The sequence below is a fragment of the Orycteropus afer genome, unplaced genomic scaffold, assembly GCF_000298275.1.
Source record: "Orycteropus afer afer isolate SDZICR_OR568_19922 unplaced genomic scaffold, OryAfe1.0 scaffold00655, whole genome shotgun sequence".
Classification (NCBI taxonomy): domain Eukaryota; kingdom Metazoa; phylum Chordata; class Mammalia; order Tubulidentata; family Orycteropodidae; genus Orycteropus; species Orycteropus afer.
Genome location: NW_006922242.1, coordinates 204,385 through 227,300, shown reverse-complemented (window position 1 = coordinate 227,300; position 22,916 = coordinate 204,385). Strand labels below are relative to the sequence as shown.

The 22,916-nt window shown below is 38.2% G+C and overlaps 1 protein-coding gene across 1 annotated transcript in view; it reads right to left on the bottom strand.

Annotated features, from left to right (window-relative positions):
- ITGA8 (integrin subunit alpha 8) overlaps positions 1 to 22,916 on the bottom strand; it is a 330,607-nt gene that overhangs the window by 240,812 nt on the left and 66,879 nt on the right. Inside the window, exons 8-10 of the mRNA XM_007956731.1 lie at positions 21,732 to 21,776; positions 16,177 to 16,220; positions 15,623 to 15,679 (exon numbers count right to left, since the gene is read on the bottom strand). Coding sequence (XP_007954922.1) covers positions 15,623 to 15,679; positions 16,177 to 16,220; positions 21,732 to 21,776 — 146 coding nt within the window. The remainder of the gene's footprint in view (positions 1 to 15,622; positions 15,680 to 16,176; positions 16,221 to 21,731; positions 21,777 to 22,916) is intronic.

The following is a 22,916-nucleotide window of genomic DNA, read 5'->3' as shown; positions in this document are numbered from 1 at the left end:
TATAGAATCACCTTTCTCAATTACTTCTGAAAAATTAATCTCATGATAGTACATTTTTCCTTTGAGATTTATATACTTGGACTTGAATAGAGTCTTCAAGTCATTTATTCCAACCCCTGACCCAATGCATAATTTTCTCCAAAATATCCCTGACATCTGCTTGGACATCCTCTAGACATGTTCAACAATCAGCCCATTCAATTTCTGGATACAACTATTAGAATACTCTTTTGTGAAATTTGACCCTTCTATAAATCTAGCCTTTAATCCCACCTATTTCTGCAAATTTGAACCTCACAGAATAAATCTAACTCCACTTCCATACAAAGTGTCACATAAAAATATTTTTAGTTGGTTCACCATCCTGGTGTCTCTTTCTTAGAGATACTACATGTGTTAACAAAGAACAGATAATACCAGAGGTAGATTGACAAAAACAAAACAAACAAACAACACAAAAAACAAACTCACTGCTGTCGAGTCGATTCTGACTCTTAGCAACCCCTCCTTGGGTTTTCGAGGCAGTATCTCTATGGAAGTAGATTGCCCAACCTTCCTTCTGAGTGGCTGGTGGGTTTGAACCACCAGCCATTTGGTTAGCAGTCAAATGCCTTAGGCACTACACTACCAGAGCTCCTCCTGGGGTGACAATAGCAGAGTTAAATGACACTTACACTCTCTTATTTGGGACACTTTATTTATACTATTAAAACATAAAAATTAAATTAAATTAAATTAAAAAAAATTAAATTATGGAGGGACCTACTTCTCAGTATCACTTCATATTGCACTAATAGTCAACTAAAACTCTTAAATCTTTCCCATGACTGTAGCTAGAACAACATAATATCCCTAAATTCTATCATAGAAGTGTTTGGTTTTTTAAGGTATGTTTTCAGGATTTATAATCATTTGAGATTTGGCCCATAGTTTTAGCTTGCCAAGATTTATTGCTTCCATATTCTGCCATCCAATGCTTTAGCTCACTCAGTCTCCCAGCATCTACTAATTGGATGATGGGATCAGCCTATGAGCCACTAGAAATTATGCTCCATGGAAGGCAGGAATTTTTGTCTGTTTTGTTCACTTTTCTATTTGCCTTGCCTAACAGTTATAAGATTGTTATAAAATCCAACTTCACTTTCATCACAGCCTTATTCCTCTATGTTTTCCAAAAAACGTATCATGGGAGGTATTGTTAAATGCTTTATAGAAAACTACAGAGTAATAAGTAGACTAGAGCACCAAATTTTGGGGAAAGAAATGTAAAAACTATTCGTACCCACCAGCCAGTCCTCGGAAGGAAGATTTGGCAAACTACTTCCATAGAGATACTGCCTCAGAAATCTGAGGAGGGGTTGCTTTGAGTCAAATCAATTCAATAGCAGTGAGTTTAGTTTTTTATTCATTTTAAAACCCTAGTAATCAAAGTTTCTTGACAAATATATTACTTCAAATTTATCTATAGCTAAGAGTTCAGTACCTGAGGATCTTAAATAATGATCTGGAAGGCCAAGTTGGAACTTGGCCAGGTTCAAACGTGAGGATTGCTGGAAGCTGGGTAACATAAGTTGATGGTGAATGGAGAAAATTGGCTAATCCTTAGAGAATCTATGAGCATCCAGGCCAGCTGAAAACCTTTAGACACTGATGGCATATTTTATGTGGCAATTTAGCTAGACTAAAACCCAGCTGTTTGGCCGAACACTAGTCTAGATGTTGCTATGAAGGTATTTACATATTATTAGCATTTAAATCAAAGGAGCTCTGGTAGCACAGTGCCTAAGTGACTGCTAAACAGAAGGTTGGCCATTCAAACCCACCAGCCACTCCTCAGAAGGAAGGTTGGGCAATCTACTTCCGTAGTGATACTGACTCAGAAATCCAAGGAGGGTCCAACTCAACAGCACATAACAACAGCATTTAAATCAGTTGACCTTAGGTTAAATGAGTGGGTGGGACTCATCCTATTTGTTGAAGATCTGTGGCATAGTGCATAAGGCATTTGACTGCTAATCAGAAGGCTGGTGGATCAAACCCACCAGCCACTCCTCAGATGGAAGACTGGGTAATCTATTTCTGTAGAGATACTGCCTTGGAAACCCGAGGAGGGGTTGCTATGAGTTTGAGTTTCTTTTTTCTTGTGTTTTTTATTTTATTTTATTTTTTTTTGGCTAAGAGTAAGAACTGAGGTTTCCTGAAGAAGGATTCTGTTTCAAGACTATAAACAGATAAGCTTGCTGGAGTTTCTGGCTTGTCGCCTGACCTATAGATTTTGGACTTACCAGCACTAATAATCACGTGAGCCAATTCGTCTAAATAAATAAATAAATAATTTCTAGTTCTATTTTTCTAGAGAACCCTTTCTAAGACTGACACCAACTACATGTTCTAGTCCTTCCCTTCTTGGAATTCTTTCTTTATACAGACCTAACAGGACACTCAGAGAAGAGAGGAAACTCTCACCTACATTTCTTGACATTTCAGCCTCTTTCCTGAATTGTGATGTTCTTAAAAATGTGTTTTAGGGGTTCCAGTAAGATGGCGGACTAGGCAGACAAACTACACAAATCCTCTTCAACAAAGAAAAGAGGAACCAATTAACACAGATACAGAAAATAATCCCAGAGCCCTGAGTTTTGAAATGAAGGATACAGAAGTGGACTAAACTCCAACTGGCAGAAGAACCTGCATGAAAACACCAAAAAAGGAGACATACGGAGCTGCAGTCTGTCAGTGATCCTGACAGGACAGACAGCTTGGATATTGCCAAGTGGTGCTAGTACCTAAGAATTAACCTAAAAATAGGCCCAGATAGCCAGGGGCTGCACAGGGGACTGCACTGGTACCTGGTAAACAAAAGGGGAAGCAGTGAAGAGGGAGACAGGCTGAGCCATGGACTTTTGGCTGTCCAGTGGGTGCAGCCATTTTGAATGTTTAAAAGCAATTTGACCATTTTGTATATTTAGAACAACAGTGTTCTCTCAGATTCCAGGGATCTAGGAATAGGTTCTACTTGCTGGGGACCACAAGGACATTCCAAACACTGAGGACTAGAAAATTAACATAGACCTGTGCAGCCACTCTCATTCTCTATCACACCCACCAGGAGTCAGGTGGTGAGTGCATAAGTGCTGCCAACTAGCAAATAGAGGAGCACAGTATGCTGCTTACTCAGATAAATCCAAAAACAAAGAAAACAAAAAATATTCAGTGAATCACTCCAATATACAATCACCAATTAAATATAAATACAACAAAGTCATAATGTCTCAGAGACAACAGACCATCACAGTCCACAAAGAAGCAAGATAAAGCAGTAGAAACAAGGGAACAGGATACAGACCCACATCACATTCCTAAGGAAGAAGCAGCATTGGAACTCCCTGACAAGGAATTCAAAAGAACTATATTTAGGTACCTTCAATGAATTGAGAGACAAATCAAGAAAAACACTGACAAAATTAAGGAAAACACAGACAAAAGCCTAGAACAATTTCAGAAGAAAATACAAGAACAGAATGACAAAATAAATGAAAAATTAGAAATGATTCTAATTCTACAGATAGAAATCCAGAATACTAAATTTTCAGAAATAGATAACACATTGAAAGGGCAAAGGAGTAGAGTCTAATCAACAGAAGACAGAATTAATGAGATTGAAAACAAACACTTGAATACTTGTTTGGAAAGGGATCAATCAGAAAAAGATCAAAACAAAATGAAGAAAGTCTAAGATTCACATGTGATACCATCAAAAGGAATAATCTACATGTGATTGGAATTCCAGAACAGGAAGAGAAAAAGAAAACCACTGAGAAAATTGTCCAAGATTTGTTGGAAGAGAACTTCTCTGGTATGATGAAAGATCCATTCAGGAAGTCCAATGAACCCCAAACACGATAGACCCCAAAAGAAGATCACCAACACATATCATCATCAAACTCAGCAAAATCAAAGACAAAGAAAGAATCTTAAAAGGAGCATGGGAAAAGTGAAAAGTTACCTACAAACGGCATCTAATAAGACTAAGCTCTGATTTCTCAGCAGAAATCATGCAGGTGACAAGGCAGTGGGATGGTATATATAAAATCCTGAAAAAGAAACATTTCCAACCAAGAGTTACATACCCAGCAAAATTGTTCCTCAAATATGATGATGAAATTAGGAGATTTCCAGATAAGGGGAAATTAAGGCTATTTGTTAAAACCAGACCAACCTTACAAGAGATACTAAAGGGAGTCCTTTGGACAGAGAACCAATAATAGAAATCAACAACTGACTATGAATACACATGATGACAGAACCCAGAAACCAACCTACTTATGGAAGTATCCAAAGTAAAATAAGCTCACAAGATTGTAAACAGGGAACCAGAGACATCAATTGGCATATGAGGACAACTACAAGCCAAAAAGATGGAAAAAATACCGGAGTTACAGAAGGTCTAAATGGTGAGGAAGTCAAGACAGTTGGAAGATAGAATGGATTGTTCTAAACTCAGGGAGAAAATTATAAATCAGAGGGTAACCACAAAGAAAAATGATAAATCTTCACATCACAATAAAAAAGGTGACAAGCACAAATATTTAGCAGATACTAAAACAACAGCGGCCTAGTGCCTCAGGCACTTGATTGCTAACCAGAAGGCTGGTGGTTCAAACTGACCAGCCACTTTGCACAACGAAGCAAATCTTCTTCCAATCTACTTCCATAGACATACTGCCTCAGAAACCCAAGGAGAGGTTGCTATGAATCAGGACTGACTTGATGGCAGTGAGTGAATTTGAGAAAACAACAACAGCAATAAAGGAAATGACAACATGATTCATAAACAAAATAAGCTCAGCACAGAAAATTATATGGAACAAAAAACCCAACAACACCACAAGAAAACACATAACAAAATGACAACAACAAATTCATACTTGTTGATAATTGCACTGAATGTTAATGGATTAAAGGTACTACTCAAGAGAAGGACAGGTGTAGACTGGATAAGAAAACATAACCTATCAATATGCTGTCTACAAGAAACACACCTTAGAGACAAGATAAAAACAGATTAAAAATCAAAGATTGGAAAAAGATATAGCAAGCAAATGGCAACTGTAAAAGAGCAGGAGTGGCAACATTAATTTTTGATCAAGTTGACTTCAAGACAAAAACCACCATAAGAGACAAGGAAGGACATTATATAATGATTAATAGATCACTCAAACAAGAAAATATAACCATAATAAATATCTATGAACCCAATGAAAGAGCCCCAAAATACATAAATCAGACTTTAACAAAATTGAAAAGACAAACAGATGACTTCACAGTCATAGTAGGAGACTTTAATACATCACTTTGAATGAAAGATAGAACAACTGGAAACTCAACAAAGATGCAGAAGAACTAAATAATACAATCTGCCAACTTGACCTTATAGACATCTACAGAGCACTTCACCCAACAACAACACAATATACATTCTTTTCTAGTGCAAATGGAACACTCTCCATGATAGACCATAAGTTAGGTCATAAAGCAAGCCTTAATATATGTGAAAATACTGAAATACTGCAAAGCATCTTCTCAGATCACAATGCAATAAAATTAGAAATTGAACAGGCCATTAAAAAATTACCAACAAAAATACATTCTGGCCCAGACGGTTTTACCAGAGAATTCTACCAACATTCAGAGTAGAATTAACACCAATCCTACTCAAACTATTCCAGAACACAGAAAAGGATGGAATCCTCCCAAATTCATTTTATGAAGCAAGCATAACCTTGTTACCAAAATGAGGCAAAAACATCACTCAAAAGGAAAACTACAGACCAATAGCCCTCATGAATCTAGAAGCAAAAATATTCAACAAAATCCTAGCCAATAGACTCCAACATATCAAAAACATAATACATTATGATGAAGTGGGGTTCTGATTAGGTGTGCAAGCATGGCTCAATATTAGAAAAACTGTCAACATCATCCATCACATAAATGAAACAAAGGAAAAGAACCACCGAATCACATCAATTGATGCAGAAAAGGCATTTGATAAAATCCAAAACCCATTCCTGATCAATACTCTCAGCAAAATAGGAATAGAAGGAGCATTCCTCAACATAATAAAGGGCATCTATGCAAAACCAAGTCAATATTATTCTCAGTGGAGAGAGATGGAGATCATGCCCCTTGTTAACAGGAACCAGACAAGGATGCCCTCTATCACCACTTCTATTGAACACTGTATTGGAAGTCCTAGCCAGAGCAATAAGGCAAGAAAGGGAAATCAAAGGCATCCAAATTGGTAAGGAAGAAGTCAAACTATCCCTATTTGCTGATGATATGAGCCTATGCAGAGAAAACCCAAGAGCCAAGAGACTCAGTAAAAAACAAAACAAAACAAAAAAACCTACTGGAACTAATGAAGAGATTTAGCATAGTGGCAGGATACAAGATTCAAAAATCAGTTGAATTCCTCTATACCAGCAAAGAGATTGCTGAAAAAGAAATAAGGAAATTGATACCATTTACAATAGTTGTTGTTGTTGTTGTTAGGTGCCATCGAGTCATCTCCAACTCATAGGGACCCTATGCACAGCAGAACGAAACACTGCCCGGTCTTGTGCCAGCCTCAGGATCCTTGCTATACTTGAGCCCATCGTTACAGCCACTGTGTATATCTATCTCATTGAGGGACTTTCCCTTCTTCATTGACCGTACACTTTATCAAGCATGATATCCTTCTCCAGTGAATTGCTCCTTTTGACAATGTGACCAAAGTAGGTGAGATGAAGTCTGGCAATTCTTGCTTCCAAGGAGCATTCTGGCTGCACTTTTCCCAGCACAGATCTGTTAGTCCTTTTAGCAGATCATGGTACTCAGCATTCTTCTCCAACACCACAACTCAAAAGCATCAACTCTTCTTCAGTCTTCCTTATTCACTGTCCCACTCTCATATGCATATAAGGCAATTGAAAATATCATGGCTTGGGTTAGGCACACCTTAGTCTTCAAGGAGACATCTTCTCTCTTTAGCATTTGAAAGAGGTCTTTTGCAGATTTGCCCAATGAAATATGCTGTCTGATGTCTTGACTGCTACTTCCATTGGTGGTGACTGTAGAACCAAGTAACATAAAATCCTTGACAACTTCAATCTTTTCTCCATCCACCATGTAGCTGTTTATTGGACCAGTTGTGAGGATTTTTGTTTTCTTTATATTAAAGTGTAATCCATACTGTAGACTGTAGTCTTTAATCTTCATTAGTAAGTGCTTCAAGTCATCCTCACTTTCAGCAAGCAAAGTTGTGTCATCTGCATATCACAGGTTGTTAATGAGTCTTCCTCCAATCCTGATGCCACATTATTCTTCATATAATCCTGCTTCTCAGATTATTTGCTCAGCATACAAATTGAATAAATATGGTGAAAGGATACAACCTTGACACACTCCCTTCTTGATTTTGAACCATGCAGTATCCCCTTGTTCTGTTCAAACAACAGCCTCCTGATCTATCTACAGGTTCCTCATGAGTACAATTAAGTGTTCTGAAATTCCCATTCTTCTTAATGTTATCCACAATTTGTTATGATCCACACAATCAAATGCTTTTGCATAGTCAATAAAACATAAGCAAACATCTTTCTGGTATTCTTTGCTTTCAGCTAAGATCCATCTGACATCAGCAATGATATCCCTCATTCAAAGTCCTTTTCTGAATCCAGCTTGCATTCTGGAACTCTCTGTCAATATACTGCTGCAACCATTTTTGAATTATCTTCAGTAAGATTTTACTTGCATGTGATATTAATGATATTGTTCGATAATTTCCACATTCTGTTGGATCACCTTTCTTTGGAATGGGTACAAATATGGATCTCTTCCAGTCAGTTGGCCAGGTAGGTGTCTTCCAAATCTCTTGGCATAACTGAGTGAGTGCTTCCAGTGGGGCATCCATTTGTTGAAACATCTCAATTGGAATTCTGTCAATTCCTGAAGCCTTGTTCTTCACCAGTTCCTTCAGTGCAGCTTCAATTTCTTCTTCAAAACCATTGGTATGAAGATTGACCAGTTCCTTTTGGTGCAGTGATTCTGTGTATTCTTTTCATCTTCTTTTGATGTTTCCTGCATCATTCAATATTTTGCCCACAGAATCTTTCAGTATTGCAACTTGAGGCTTAAATTTTTTCTTCAGTTCTTTCAGCTTGAGAAATGCTGAGCGTGTTCTTCCCTGTTGGTTTTCTAACTCCAGGTCTTTGCACAAAGTAATTGGCTTTTTCTGCTTGAGCTGCTCTTTGAAATCTTCTGTTCAGCTCTTTTATCTTGTCATTTTTTTCCATTTGCTTTAGTTACTCTCTCCATTCAAGGGCAAGTTTCAGAGTCTCTTCTGACATCCATTTGGGTCTTTTCTTCCTTTCCTGTGTTTTTAATGACATTTTGCTTTCTTCATGGATGATGTTCTTGATGTCATCCCACAATTCCTCTGGTTTTTGGTCACTGGTGTTCAACGCATCAAATCTATTCTTTAAGTAGTCTCTAAATTCAGGAGGGATATAATCAAGGTCATATTTTGGCTCTCATGGATTTGTTTTAATTGTCTTCTACTTCAACTTGAATGTGCATATGAGAAGTTGATGGTCTGTTCCACAATCAGCTCCTGGCCTTGTTTTGGCTGAAGATAGTGAACTTCTCCATCACCTCTTGCCGCAGATGTAGTCAATCTGTATCCTGTAAATTCCATCAGGTGAAGTCCACGTGTACAGTCATCATTTATGTTGTTCAGAAAAGGTATTTGCAATGAGTAAGTCATTGGTCTTGCAAAATTCTATCATGTAATGTCCAGTGTTATTTCTATCACCAAGACCAAATTTTCCAACTACTGGTGATACTTCTTTGTTTCCAACTTTTGCATTCCAGTCACCAGTGATAATCAACACATCTTGATGGCATGTTTTGTCAATTTCAGACTGCAGAATTTGGTAGAAATCTTCAATTTCCTCATCTTTGGCTTTGGTGGTTGGTGTGTAAATTTGGATAATAGTAGTATTAAGTGGTCTTCCTTGTAGACATATGGATATGTTCCTATCACTGACAGGGTTGTACTTCAGTACAGATCTTGAAACAGTCTTTGCAATAATGAATGCTACAGCATTCCTCTTCAATTTGTTATTCCTGGCATAGTAGCCCATATGGTTGTCTGATTCAAAATGGCCAAAACCAGTCCATTTCAGCTCACTAATGGCTAGGATATTGATCTTTTTGTGTTCCATTTCATTTTTCACAACTTGCAATTTTCCTAGATTCATACTTCATACATTCCATGTTCCAATTATTAATGGATGTTTGCATCTGTTTATGTTCATTTTGAGTCATGGCAGGCACATCAGCCAATGGAGGTCTCAAAAGCTTCACTCTATCCATATTGTTAAGGTCATCTGTACTCTGAGGAGTCAGCTCTTCCCCAGTCAAATTTTGAGTGCCTTCCGACCTGATGAGGTCATCTTCCAACATTATGTCGGACAATGTTTCAGGGTTGTTCATAAAGTTTTCCAGTAATATATAAGGCAGTGTTTCACTGCTATTCCTAAGGTTTTCACTGGACAATTCTTTGAGAAGTGGATGGCTTCTTCCTTCTGAGTCTAAGCCCAGAAGCTCCACTGAAACCTGTCCACCATGGGTAACCCTGCTGGCATTTTGCAACACAGTGGCATAGTCTCCTGCCTCATAGCAATATGTAAGCCACAACAGGATGACAAACTACAGACAAGTTTGTCTCCTTTAGTTGTTCCTAACGCTTCTGCACCTGCCTACTTGAGGAACCAGACTTAATATATACACATCCAAGCAAAAAGCAGCCTCCAAGCCCCTGGCCTGCCTACCTTAGGCCTTGGCCTTAATATAGAGCCACACCCAAGTGAAAAGCAGCCTCCAAGCCCTGGGCCTACCTACCTCAGGCATAATAATGTAATAATAATAATAATAATAATAATAATATAGAATACGCAAAACACTGCATAATGTGGATGAACTTGGAGGACATTATGCTGACTGAAATAAGTCAATCACAGAAGGACAAATACTGTATTAGTCCATTATAGTAAAAAGTCAAGGAAAGTTTATATATGGAAGGAAATTTTCTTTGTTGGTTATCAGGGGTAGGAAGGGAGAGGAGAGAACACTGTTAGATAGGTAGAGACAAGTATTGATTTGGGTGAAGAGAAGGGCAATGTACCAAATGTGAGTGATCAACATGGTGGCACTGAGGAAGAGGAAGACATAGAGAGGTACATGAGAGGTACAAACAACAAAGATGAACTCTTTTGCACATACAGTACTGCGTTGTCAGTGAAAGCAAACAATGATCTACAGGTGGATAGGCTGACTGATCAGGTATGTCTATGCAGGGGGGAGTGTGCCCATGATCATGTATAGTGTTAGCAGACAATGTTTCTACAAGTGTATTTGTATGTTCTGTAAGGATGTCCAGGTATATAGTAGAGCTGACAAGGGACAAGGTTGTAGTCACTTCTTGGCCACAGTCAGCTACCCAGAGGGAGCAAGTAGTTCTGTAGGCACCGGACCATGGTCACAGGACACATCAAGGTCAATTGGCATAACATACTACACCAAAATTGTTGTATATCCTACTTTGGTGAGTAGCAACCGGAATCTTAAAAACTTGAAAGCAGCCTTATAGATGCAACGATGGGCCTCTCCTCACTCAGAGCAAAGAAGAATGAAGAAAACTAATGGTGCATGGAAACAATTAGACCAAGTGACTGGTACACCATATGATCTCAGCCTATACAGCTATGAGACCAGAAGAACTAGATGGTGCCGAGTTACTCCTGTCAACCACTCACAGGGGGATCTGTGTAGGATATCTTGGATAGAGTGGGAGAACAATGTAGAACAAAACTCAAAATCATAAAGAAAAAAAAAAAAAGGGACCAGGTTTGCTGGTCTGATAGTTCCTGGTGAAGCCCCTGAGACTATGGCCCCTAGCTGCCCTTCAGGTCTGGAATTGAACCTACTCCTGTGGCTCCCAGCCAAACAAATAACAGGCATATCAGCTGAACACTTACCTGAGGAAGATAGACTCCTTGGAGTGATAAATCATGGGAGAATAGAAGCATTGTATATGCACAAGGATACAGCTCAGGGGGCAGGAGTACATAGGAGGGAAGGACACAGGGAAGAAGTGGTTATGGGGAGGAAGTGGGAGGAAAGCTGTTGCATTGTGGGAGATTACAGTCAATGTCATGAGACAGAGTGTATGTGAACTGCTGTATGGAAGATGAATTTGCTCTGTAAACTTTCACCCAACTCACAATACAAAATTTTTTAAAGTGTTTTAGTTGTTGTGTGCCCCAATATACACACAGGCACACACACATACACACACACTGGACTAGTGGGTCTAATTTTTCCCCACATTAGTGAGTTCTTGTGGGTGGCTTGTACTACAGAGGGCTTTCTATTATTCCTAGCTAGTTCACCATGTGCTGCATAGGGCTACCTGGGGATCTGTTTCTCCTAATTACTTAATCATGTCATTAAGATCTTGGTTAATTCTTTTTTTTTAAATTCATACTGCCCAATTTCTTTTTGGAAAGAATATACTATAATTTAGTGTACTAAGTTATAAGAATACTTGCACAAATATAAACATAATTTTTCTTAGTCTTTTATAACAAGACATTTAAAAAGCTGGTGAGATTTTATATAACTTTTCTTCTTCAATATTTTCTTTCTATCGTGATTTGGGTGGAAATTTACAGAGCAAATTGGTTTTCCATTCGGCAATCCATACACTTGCTGTTTTATGACATTTACTGCAATCCCCACACTGTAACAGCTTTCTTCCCACTTCCTCCCTATGTCCTATGCCCAATTCTTCCCTTGGTTCTTCCTTCCCATCCTCTTCCATCTTCCTAGCTCTATCCCTGGGAAAATGCTATCCTCTTGATCTCACATTCTGTCCTCTTGATCTCATCTGATTGTTGTAATGAGTGCATAACCAAGCAAAACTAAATGCACTACCATCGAGTCAGCCCCAATTCATAGCGACCCCTCCTTGAGTTTCCGAGGTGGTATCACTACAGAGGTAGATTGCCCAAACTTCCTTCCAAGGAATGGCTGGTGGGTTTGAACCATCAGCCTAGGCACTATACCATCAGAGCCTCCAGATATTACTATTTATTTTATAGGTCTATAGTGCCTAAGCCATTTGACTGCTAGCCAGAAGGTTGGTGGTTTCCTTGGAAACCCAAAGGGGGTGGCTATGAGTCAGAATCGACTTGATAGCAGTGAGTTGTTTTTTTTTTTTTTGTCTATCATTTGGATGCCAGTTGAGTCATGAGGGTTAAGTTCAGTTCCTAGCTTGAAGGTATCTAAAGGCCACAGACTCAGGGGTTCCACCAATCTTCATCAAACCAGTAAGCCTTGTCTTTTTTTAAGATTTTAAGTTTGGTTCCACATTTTTGTCCTACTCCGTCTGGGACCTCTTACTGTGATCTCTTTTAGGACAGTCAGCAGTGTTAGCCTGGCACCATCTAGTTCTTCTAGTCTCAGAGCCAAGTCTGGGGTCAAGTGCTCCATTAGTTCTTTGGACTAATTGTTTCCTGTGTCTTTGATTTTCTTCATTCTTCTGTTAACTCTGTTTATTCTTATTGTTAGATACAGCATCTAACAATTTTCTGCCAAGAGATCTTTCTAACTAGAACCAGTGTCAGATAATCCAAGAAACAAGTTAAGCATAAGCTTACTTGTGCTTGCTTACTAATCTGTAGTGAACAATTTCACATTTTTTAACTGTATCAAAGATTTTGCTTCTACATGGCAGGGTCTGTCTCTCTCCCAACCCCATAGCACCTTCCTTTAGAATCAAAGCCTCTTTTTAAACTTATAATCCTTGACAGGGACAGAGTATTCAGTAAGCAAGGTAAGCATGGGCTTACTTGTGCTTTCTTACTAATCTGTAGTGAAGAATTTCACACTTTAATGTGGTAAAAACTGTGAAATTATTCACTACAGATTAGTAAGTAAGCACAAGTAAATTGTGTTTACCTTGCTGTTGGGTAATCTGCCCTTGAATTCTCCCTGCCTTCTCAAGGAAAATGTATAATAAAGAAGGAGCAAAGAGTAAACTTTGAAAGAGACAGGAGCTCAGTGTTGGCCGCTAATGTCCAGTGTAAAATGTGCAATTATTTTTGAATGTGAAATTATTAAAAAAAATAACTTAGAAATGGAGTTATTAAGAAAAAAAAGAAAACACAACTACTTTCAAATTAAAGTATAAAGGACATTGCAAATATTATCAAAATGATCCGCGCCCTTGTTTTCTTTCACTTGAATAAATCTGATTCTCGAACTTGGATCTCTACAATTCAGGATTCTGAAAGATCTACTCTTTGCAGACATTGGGCTCTACAAAGTTTTGTGTGTATGTGTGTGTGTGTATAGATATATGTGTGTATTCATTTTGATAATAACATTGAAAAATTGCTAGACACATGTTGGATCATCTGCATAACCACTCACTAGAAAATTTCAGTGCTATTTGTGTTTGAGTTTCAGATCTATTTGGCATGAATATTACTTTTCCTTGGGTTTGGAGAAACGAACAGAGGCAGGCTTAATACACAAATGATGCATTTCCTCTGCATGAAGGCCAAATGATGCCGTACCAGAAATAAGTATTTCACTGTGTATGGTTGGAATAGAGAAAAGAGGTGGGTGAACTGAGCGATTGCATGACCCTTGGTAATTTGTGCATTTATTCCCTCAAGAAAGAACAGTTGGCACCTGGCACCTATTTTGTTGCTAGACCTTGTTCTGGCAGTGCAAATAGAGTAAACAAAATAGCCAAAAGACCCTGCTTTCCATCAGCCATACTTTCTAGTAGATGACATTTTACTGACTACCCACTGGCCACCAGTACCAGAGTTTCACTTTGAATAGCAATTTACTACAGCAAAGCAACATCATCTGTCGAAATTAATGTTTCTAGTTTGTGGTTTCTTGTTTCCTATTTTTGTTTTTATTTAATTTTAAATTAAATCTGTAGCTTTGTTTGTAAATAAATCTCAAACTATTTCATAAGAGTTATAAACACAAGTTCATTGATCTTCTATTTTTACTTTACTTTTATTTAGATTTATATTTAGAGACCAGGAATCTATATATTGCTGAAATTAATAAGAAATAGCTTATGATCATTATGTTGTGGTGGTTGTGTGCCAGCGGGTTGATCCCAACTCACAGTGACCTTATATGACAGGGTAGAACTTCTCCCATAAGTTTCCTAGGCTGTAATCTTTACTGACACAGATCTCCAAGTCTTTTCTCTCATGGAGCCACTCGTAGGTTTGAACCACTGACCTTCTGGTTAGCAGTTAAGCAGCTGAGTGCTAAACCATTACACCAGCAGGGCTCCTATGACAATTGTAGGCACACACATTTATTTTACATGTATAACTAATGGTAGATTTAATGGCAAAGGGGATATTTGTGGTTTTTGCTTAACTGAAAGGAAGGGGAAAGGAAAGAGGATAGGATGGAATTAATATTTCTTGAGGAGTTTCTTACTTGTTGCATTTCTAGTCAGGAACTCTTCTAAGTAATTTACAATCCTCTGGATTCCTTTCATTCTCTAAGGGAAACTGGAAGTTAGATGTTTCATTCTTGTTTTGCAAATGGGGCTCAGAGAAGTTAAGTGATTTTCTTGTGGTCACACAATTCATGAGTGGTGCAATAGGGATGGGAACCCTGATCTGTCTACTTCTGAAGCCCATGCTCTTTCTGCAACTGTCCCTCCTCTCCTCCATATCTTATCTCAGTATCTTCACATATTTCCATACTATTAAAAATTTGATGTCAACACAAAACTGCTTTCGACTGCAATTAGAATACATCCACATTCCTAGACAGGCTCACATGTCCTCTCCCATCCTCAGCTCCTACCTCCGACTTTTGCTAACTGCTACCTTGGCCTTCTTGCTGCTCTTCAGAGAGACCCAGCTGGCTATTTAAAGACCTTGTATCAGCTGTTGCCTCTGCCTGGAACATTCTGGACAAGATGGTATGGTGGGCTTTGTCTCGTCATTCACACCTCAGCCCAGATGTTGCCATCTCAGAGGTTCCCCTTATCATATGAGAGCTCTCATGCCACACAGCCTCATGGTATATAATTGTTATATTTTCTTTATATCACTTACCAGTATTTGAAATTATCATGAGTATCTGTTTCTTAATTACTTGTTATGGCCCCTGCTCCTCTGCTATGCAAGAGATGGGATCTTGCCTATCTTATGTACTGTTATATCCCCAGTGCCAAGAACAGTTTCTAGCATATAACTATTGCTGTCAAGTCAATGTCAACTCATAATGACCCTAGAGGACAGAGTAGAACTGTCCCATAGGGTTTCCAAGGCTGAAATCTTTACAGAAACAGACTGCCATATCTTTGTCCTGTGGAATGGGCTGGTAGGTTCAAATTGCCAACCTTTCGGTTAGCAGTCTAGTGCTCAAACAGTGCACCACCAGGGCTCAATAAATATTTCTTGAACTAAATATAGTATACTACTATGACATGAATTATTTGATGTTAAAATGGTCTTACCTGTTCACCAGTGAAATTCTGAATAAAGGTCATATCTGTAGAGTTAATGATTGAAACCTGAAATCATAGAAATTAGAGAGGTTACGTCATTCAACATAGAATTGGAGAATTTTTTTTAATTTTAAAATTATCATGTAATATAAAATAAACAATAGAGATTGCTGGATAAATCAAAAAGTAGAAACAAATGCAGCACACTGCCATCGAGTTGGACCCAACTCATAGTGACCCCCTCTCTTGGGTTTCTGAGGTGGTGTTACTACAGAAGTAGATTGCCCAGTCTTCCTTCCAAGTAGAGGCTGGTGGTTTGAACCTCCAGCCTTCTGGTTAGCAGTCAAGTGCCTTAGGCATTATGCTACTAGAGCTCCCAAAGATGATTTTTTTTAATGGAGTGCCCTTCCTTTTTAGTAAGCAAACAGCACAAATCAATAGGAGGGGCTCATTAGAGTCACTCTTACATTAAATGGTATTTAAAAAGACTTAAAAGAAAAATCAAACAATACATTTCTTTGCATATACAAGAAAATACCATATAATATAGTCTCAGTACTCACATATCCAAAGTTCTGTGCTCCTCTTGGAACTCCAGCCACCAATTCTGGGGATAAACATAGTCATTCAGAGGGGCAATATATATTTTAGCTATATAACAGATCATTGATAAAGACAGTGGTTTTTTTTAACTGTGATAAATATATATGTAACAAAGCATTTGCCATTTCAACATTCTTCACATGTGCAATTCAATGATTAATTGTGTTCACTACATTGTGCAACCATTACCATATCTGTTTCCAAATCATTTTTTAATCAATAACCATCATGTTGGTTATTAACTCACTGCCATCGAGTAGGACCCGACTCATAACGACCCCTCCTTGGGTTTCTGAGGCAGTATCACTATGGAAGTAGATTGCCCAACCTTCCTTCCAAGGAGTGGCTGGTGAGTTTGAACTTCCAGCCTTCTGGTTAGCAGTCAAGTGCCTTAGGCACTAATGGATTCTGACTTATGGCAACCTCAGGTGTTACAGAGTAGAACTGCTCCATAGGGTTTTCTTGGCTGCAATCTTTATGGAAGCAGATTGCCAAGGATTTTAGTCTGTAGTATCTCTGGGTGGGTTCAAACTGCCAATCTTTCAGTTACCAGGTAAGTACAAACTGCTTGTACCACCTAGGAACTTTAATCATTTTATAGAGGGCTGGAAATGTGAAGTTAGGATTTTGCATTTGCTTTTCCATTTAGTTTTACTTACTCTACGGGCAACAGAAGAACAAAAATCATACTTTGAGCTTTATCTTTGCTCATTATCCACTGCCTTTAGTCTTTGCCTCTAACATAAGGCTGGCTTCTCAGGTCTGCATGTGAGTTTGAGGTTAAACCTCTTACTCTGATTTGTCCAGCTTTCACTCTAGTGAAACCATCTAGGGCACCATCTAGTTCTTCTGGTTTCATAGTCATATAGACTGAGGATCACATAATGTACCAGTCACTTGGACTAACTGTTTCCATGCACCATTAGTTTTCTTCATTCTTCTTTGCTCTGGACAAGGAGATACCTATAATTGCATCTAGATGGCTGCTTGCAAGCTTTTAAGATCCCAGTTGCTACTTGCCAAAGTAGGAGGTGGAGCAATGCTTTGTGTAGTACGTTATGCCAACTGAGCTTGATGTCCCCTGCGACTATGGTCCTGAGCCCACAGGTCCAACTACTCACTCCCTGTGGGTAGCTGGCTGTGGCCAAGAAGTGACTACAACCTTGTCCCTTGTCAGCTCTACTATATACCTGGGAATTCTTATAGAACATACCAACTTGTAGAAACATTGTCTCCCAACCCTATACATGGTCTTGAGCTCATTCCCCACTGCAGGCATACCTAATAGTTCAGCCTGACCACCCATCTATCCACCTGTATATCCATGTTTGCCTTCACTGACAACGCAGTATTGTGTGTGCAAAAGGGTTCATCTTTGTTGTCTGTATCTCCCATGTACCTCTCTATGTCTTCCTCTTCCTCAATGCCACCATGTTGATCACTCACATTTGGTACACTGCCCTTCTCTTCACCCAAATCAATACTTGTCTCTACCTATCTAACAGTGTGCCCTCCTTTCCCCTCCCACCTCTGGTAACCAAAAAAGAAAATTTCTTTCCATATAGAAACCTTTACTTGACTTTTCACAATAACAAGCTAATACAATATTTGTCCTTCTGTCATTGACTTATTTCACTCAGCATAATGTCCTCCAAGTTCATCCACATTATGCAGTGTTTTGCAGATTCTACATTATTCTTTAGTGTTGCATAGTATTCCATTGTACATAAACAATCCTGCATATAAATTCTAAGAGTTCATATCCAATGAAGCCCATCCATATACCAGCCCCCCAACAGCAGTCCAAGGAAATTGTATTAAGAAATTCTCATCCAGAGAACATCAAGTTGTTCACTATTTTCATAGGATTGTCATGCCCTTATCTAAGTAAATAGTGAACATAGCTTTGGACTCTGGCTTGAGGATAAACAGATGATAATGTTCTTTGACCTTTACCTCAAGTAGATACTCTTTTTGGAGAGAACAATCATGGGAGAAAGAAGGGCTGCTTATGCACAGGGAGACAGCTCAGGGGGCAGGAGTCCATGGAGGGATGGAGACAGGGAAGAGGTAACTATGGGGAGGAAGTGGGAGGGGAGCTGTTGCATTGTGGTAAACTGTGGTCAATGCCATGAGACAAAGTATATGTAAACTGCTGTATGGAAAGTGAATTTGCTTTGTGAATCTTCACCCAAATCACAATTTAAAAAAAAATAATAATAATAAATAATGTTCTTTGATAGTGCCTTTACTTCAGATATCCTTGAATAATTTAAAACTTGGATACATTTTCTTAATATTTCTGCAATCTGATAGAAAATTGTGATTCTTTCTACTATCTTTCCCTATGATGTGCTATTGTATATCATCACTATCTTCACTGGGTCAGAACCCATGCTATTCTTTAGAGCTTTCCAATAAGATCTCTGATGCCATGCTTAAAGCTTATTTGGCACATTTTTCACTTTCTTTTGCTAAATCACTAAGTGAATGATTGTAAGCCTTGATTTTTCTAAAACTACAAGTTATTTAATTCTATCTCTCATGGCCCCTAATCCAAGTGTTCTTCCTCATTATAGCAAATATTTTAATAATTCTTAATATACGTATGGCATTGCACTATGTTTTATGTCTATATAGGGTTAACACATTTAATCCTCACAAGAACCCTATGAGGTAGATTATACTATTATCACCATCATTCTTAAATTTTAGGATTTAAGGGACACAGAGATGTTAGATAACTTGTCCAAGTTCCCAGAGTTAGTGGTTAGATAATTATTAGTATTTAAAACCAAGGAGTCTGGTTCCACACACCAGGGTCTTAACCACAACAATAAACCCAAAACCAAACCCACTGCTATTGAGTTGATTCTGACTCATAGTGACCCTATAGGACAGAGTAGAATTACCCTATAGGGTTTCTTAAGGCTGTTCACCTTTACAGAAGCAGACTTCCCCAGCTTTCTTCCACAGAGCAGCTGGTGGATTCAAACTGCTGACTTTTTGGTTAGCAGTTGGATGCTTTAACCACTGTGCCATTTTTCAATGGCTTAAAGTAAAAATAATAGAGAGATCCTTTAAGAATTATCTTGAGTTTAAAAGAATGTGTTCTTTCAAGGGAGGTATCACGTTATTTTCAACCTTTACTTAATTATAGAACCAATATAAAATCTCTGTTTACACTAAAGATGGTCATATTTTATTCACTCTTAATTGAATTATTTGTGAATTAGTTAAAACATTTATATTTTAAAGAAATTAGTGTTCAAATAAAAGAAAGAAGAGAATTGGGAAATACTGATGGATGATTAACACGGTTAGTAAACATTTATTACTGGTACAGTAGAAGCTACCATTTACATCTTGTAAATGATAGGTATTTCTTCATATTTTATCTCATACAATCTTCAGAACAATCTACTGAGTTAAGTATTATGAGATTGTCATACCCTACAATCTACTGAGTTAAGTATTATGAGTTTGTCATACCCTGTTGTTGTTATGTGCCGTTGAGTCGGACCCGACACATAGCGACCCTTCTTTGGTTTCCGAGGCAGTATCACTATGGAGGTAATTGCCCCATCTTCCTTCCAAGAAGGGGCTGGTGGGTTTGAACCTCCAGCCTTCTGGTTAGCAGTCAAGTGCCTTAGCCACTATGCTACCAGAGCTCCCTTGTCATACCCTAAGGACACAGAATCAGTGAAGTCAGGATTTGAACCTATGTGGGCCTTAACTCCAAAGACAAAACTCATTTCCTTCTATCAGGCTGCCACTCATATAAATCTATTCCATGCAAAACATGGTCTAGTCTTTATGGAGGAGATAAATAAGAACACAAAGATCTTGCCTTCAAGGAACTAAACATGAACATAAAGTTACTAAAAGTAATACCAATCTTCTCCTATGGCACCCCCAAACAAGTCTCCACAAAAAAACCAGCTTGATTTCTTTTTTTTTAGATCACAAGCATAATTGGATTATGTTTACTCATTTGCTTAAGTTCTTTATGAGTTCCACTATATTCTGAATAAATTCCAGAGTCCATTCCATAATCTAAGAAGCTCTGGTGTCATAGTGGTTAAAGTATTTGGCTGCTAACCAAAAGATCAGTGGTTCGAACTTGCTAAATAAAGGCTTTCTCACAGGAGAAACATGAGGTAGTCTGTTTTTGTAAATATTTAGTCTTGGAAACCATATGGGGCAGTTCTACTCTGTCTTATAGGGCCACTATGAATCGTAATGGACTTGAGAATGGTGGGTTTGGTTTTGGTTTCCATGATCTATAAGACTTGGCATGATCTTACACCTGCCTCCCTTCTTAACCCTATGTCATCTCACTTTCACTCTTAAAGACTTGACAGTCAAACTGTCATCTTGGAGATTTCAATCTTCTACACTTCTCGCAATGTGAAAGTCTGCTCCTATGTCTGGCCTACCTCCATCCTTTCATGTTCTTTTTAAATGTTAACTCATCATCAAAGCTCTTTTTTTTTTTCTATGGTTAGATGTTATCCTACCACTTACTACAATTTCTAATTGCTAGTTGTGCAATTATTATTTATGCTTGTTAGCCCCACTAGATCAGAGACTCTGAGATGAAGGAGCATTTGTTCCTCTCTGTGTACTCAACACTTAGCACAGTGCCTGACTTAAGGCACTCAAAATATATGTTGCAAATGAATGAACAAATGATAAATGCCTTAAAGGAAGGAAAAATTAGATGACAGAGGAGTTTACAGAATGATGCTAAGGAAAGATTTCTGGAGGAAATACTATTTGAAACTGGCCTTAAAAAAAAAAAAAACAACATTCGGACACTGAAAGATGAGGGTGGATATAGGATCAGAGGATTTTTTAATACAGAAGATGGTCAAAGTAAAGTACAGAAGACAGAAAGGTAAGGGCATATATGAGAATTGGGATTAGTTAGTTCTGTCATTTTGAGTTTGGGCTGGAATTCGGTGGGGAGTTTCATGTTATTTATTTAAAATTGTGGTACAAATATATATGACAAAACATCTTCCATTTCAACAATTTTTACATGTAAAATTCAGCAACATTAATTAGGCTCATCAATTTGTGCAATGATCACCACTTTTCACTTTCAAATTTTTCTATCACCCTTAATAGAAACTTAACAGTGGATTCTGACTCAAATCTTTATAGAAGTGGATTAACTCATTTTCCTCCCACAGAGCAGCTACTGAGCTTCTGATTAGCAGGCAAATGCCTTAACAATTATGCCACCAGAGCTCCTTAACAGGAACTTAGTTGTTGTTGTTGTTATGTGCCATCGAGTCAAACCCGACTCATAGCGACCCCTCCTTGGGTTTCCGAGGCTGTATCACTACGGAAGTAGGATTGCCCAACCTTCCTTCCGAGGAGTGGCTGGTGGGTTTGAACCGCCAGTAGTGCCCCCTAAATAATGACTTCCACTTTCCTTCTCCTTCCCACCCCTAAAAGCCATTTTCCTAGGCTTTATAAATGATATTAACTCCGTAATGTCTCTCACCTTGCTGAGAGTCTCCAGTAAATTCCCCAGCAGCAACTGAGTATCCTGTTTTAAAAAATCAAACAAAACTAATCACAGGTTTGAAGATTTGACAAATGACTTACATCTAGAAAAATGAAAGAACTACCAGAGTACTGCTTTGTTCAGAAATCTCTACAAACATTCTAAAACTACAGAATTCTATAAATGGAAAAATTAATCAGACAAACATGAATACTTTATATTAAATCCTGTAAGCACAGTAAATCTTCTACTATTGATCTTCAGTTGAAGCACAGCCACAAAATTGGATTTCAAGATTGATTTTCAAAGCACAAATGCTTCATAGTCTACCTTAAGGTGTACTTGGGGGCTCCTGCACTTTCAGAGTTATTGATTCATCATGATCAGACATGGTACTCTGAAAGATATCTTTTGTGCTCAGATTTCGCTGTTTCTGATCACCAGCAAGGCCTACTTCCTACTTCCTTTAAAGATAGTTTTTGACAAATGTAATTAAGCTGCTCAATGATGTGCCAATATGCTGACAAAATAAAACTAAAATTTTGTTATCATCAAGCAATTGAAATGTCACTAGGGCACCAAATGTGGGAAGTATTAGTAGTGACATGACATTTTGTAATATACATACAATAAATTTTGAGGACATTTCAACAATTGCAAAGTCTCTTGTTGGATTGGTAGCAGCCCCTCTAATGCATAGTATCTGTTGTCGTTTTGTTGTCAGGTGCCATTAAGTCAATTCTGACTTACAATCACCCTATGTGACAGGGTAGAACCACTCGATAGGGTTTTCTTTGCTGTGATCTTTATGGCAGCAGATCTACAGCTCTTTCTCCTGCAGAGCCATTGGGTGGATTGGCACCACCAACCCTTGGCTAACAGCCTAGTGTTTTAACCATTGCACCACCAGGACTCACTACATAATATCTACTACTGATGAAATAATTTATGTGCAAGAGACTGTTTTGGTGCCTATAAAATAACTGCTCAAACATGTAGGTTATATATAATGACTGAATCAATAGTCTTATTTAAAAACAAAAGATAATTAAGAAATCTAGTCCACTCTAAACTAAGAAAAGAAAATTGGCATAAGGCGGCAAATAATATCAGGGCACTGTTTCATTCTGTTATACATAATTTCGTCATGAGACAGAACCAGCTTAATGGCAACAATCAACA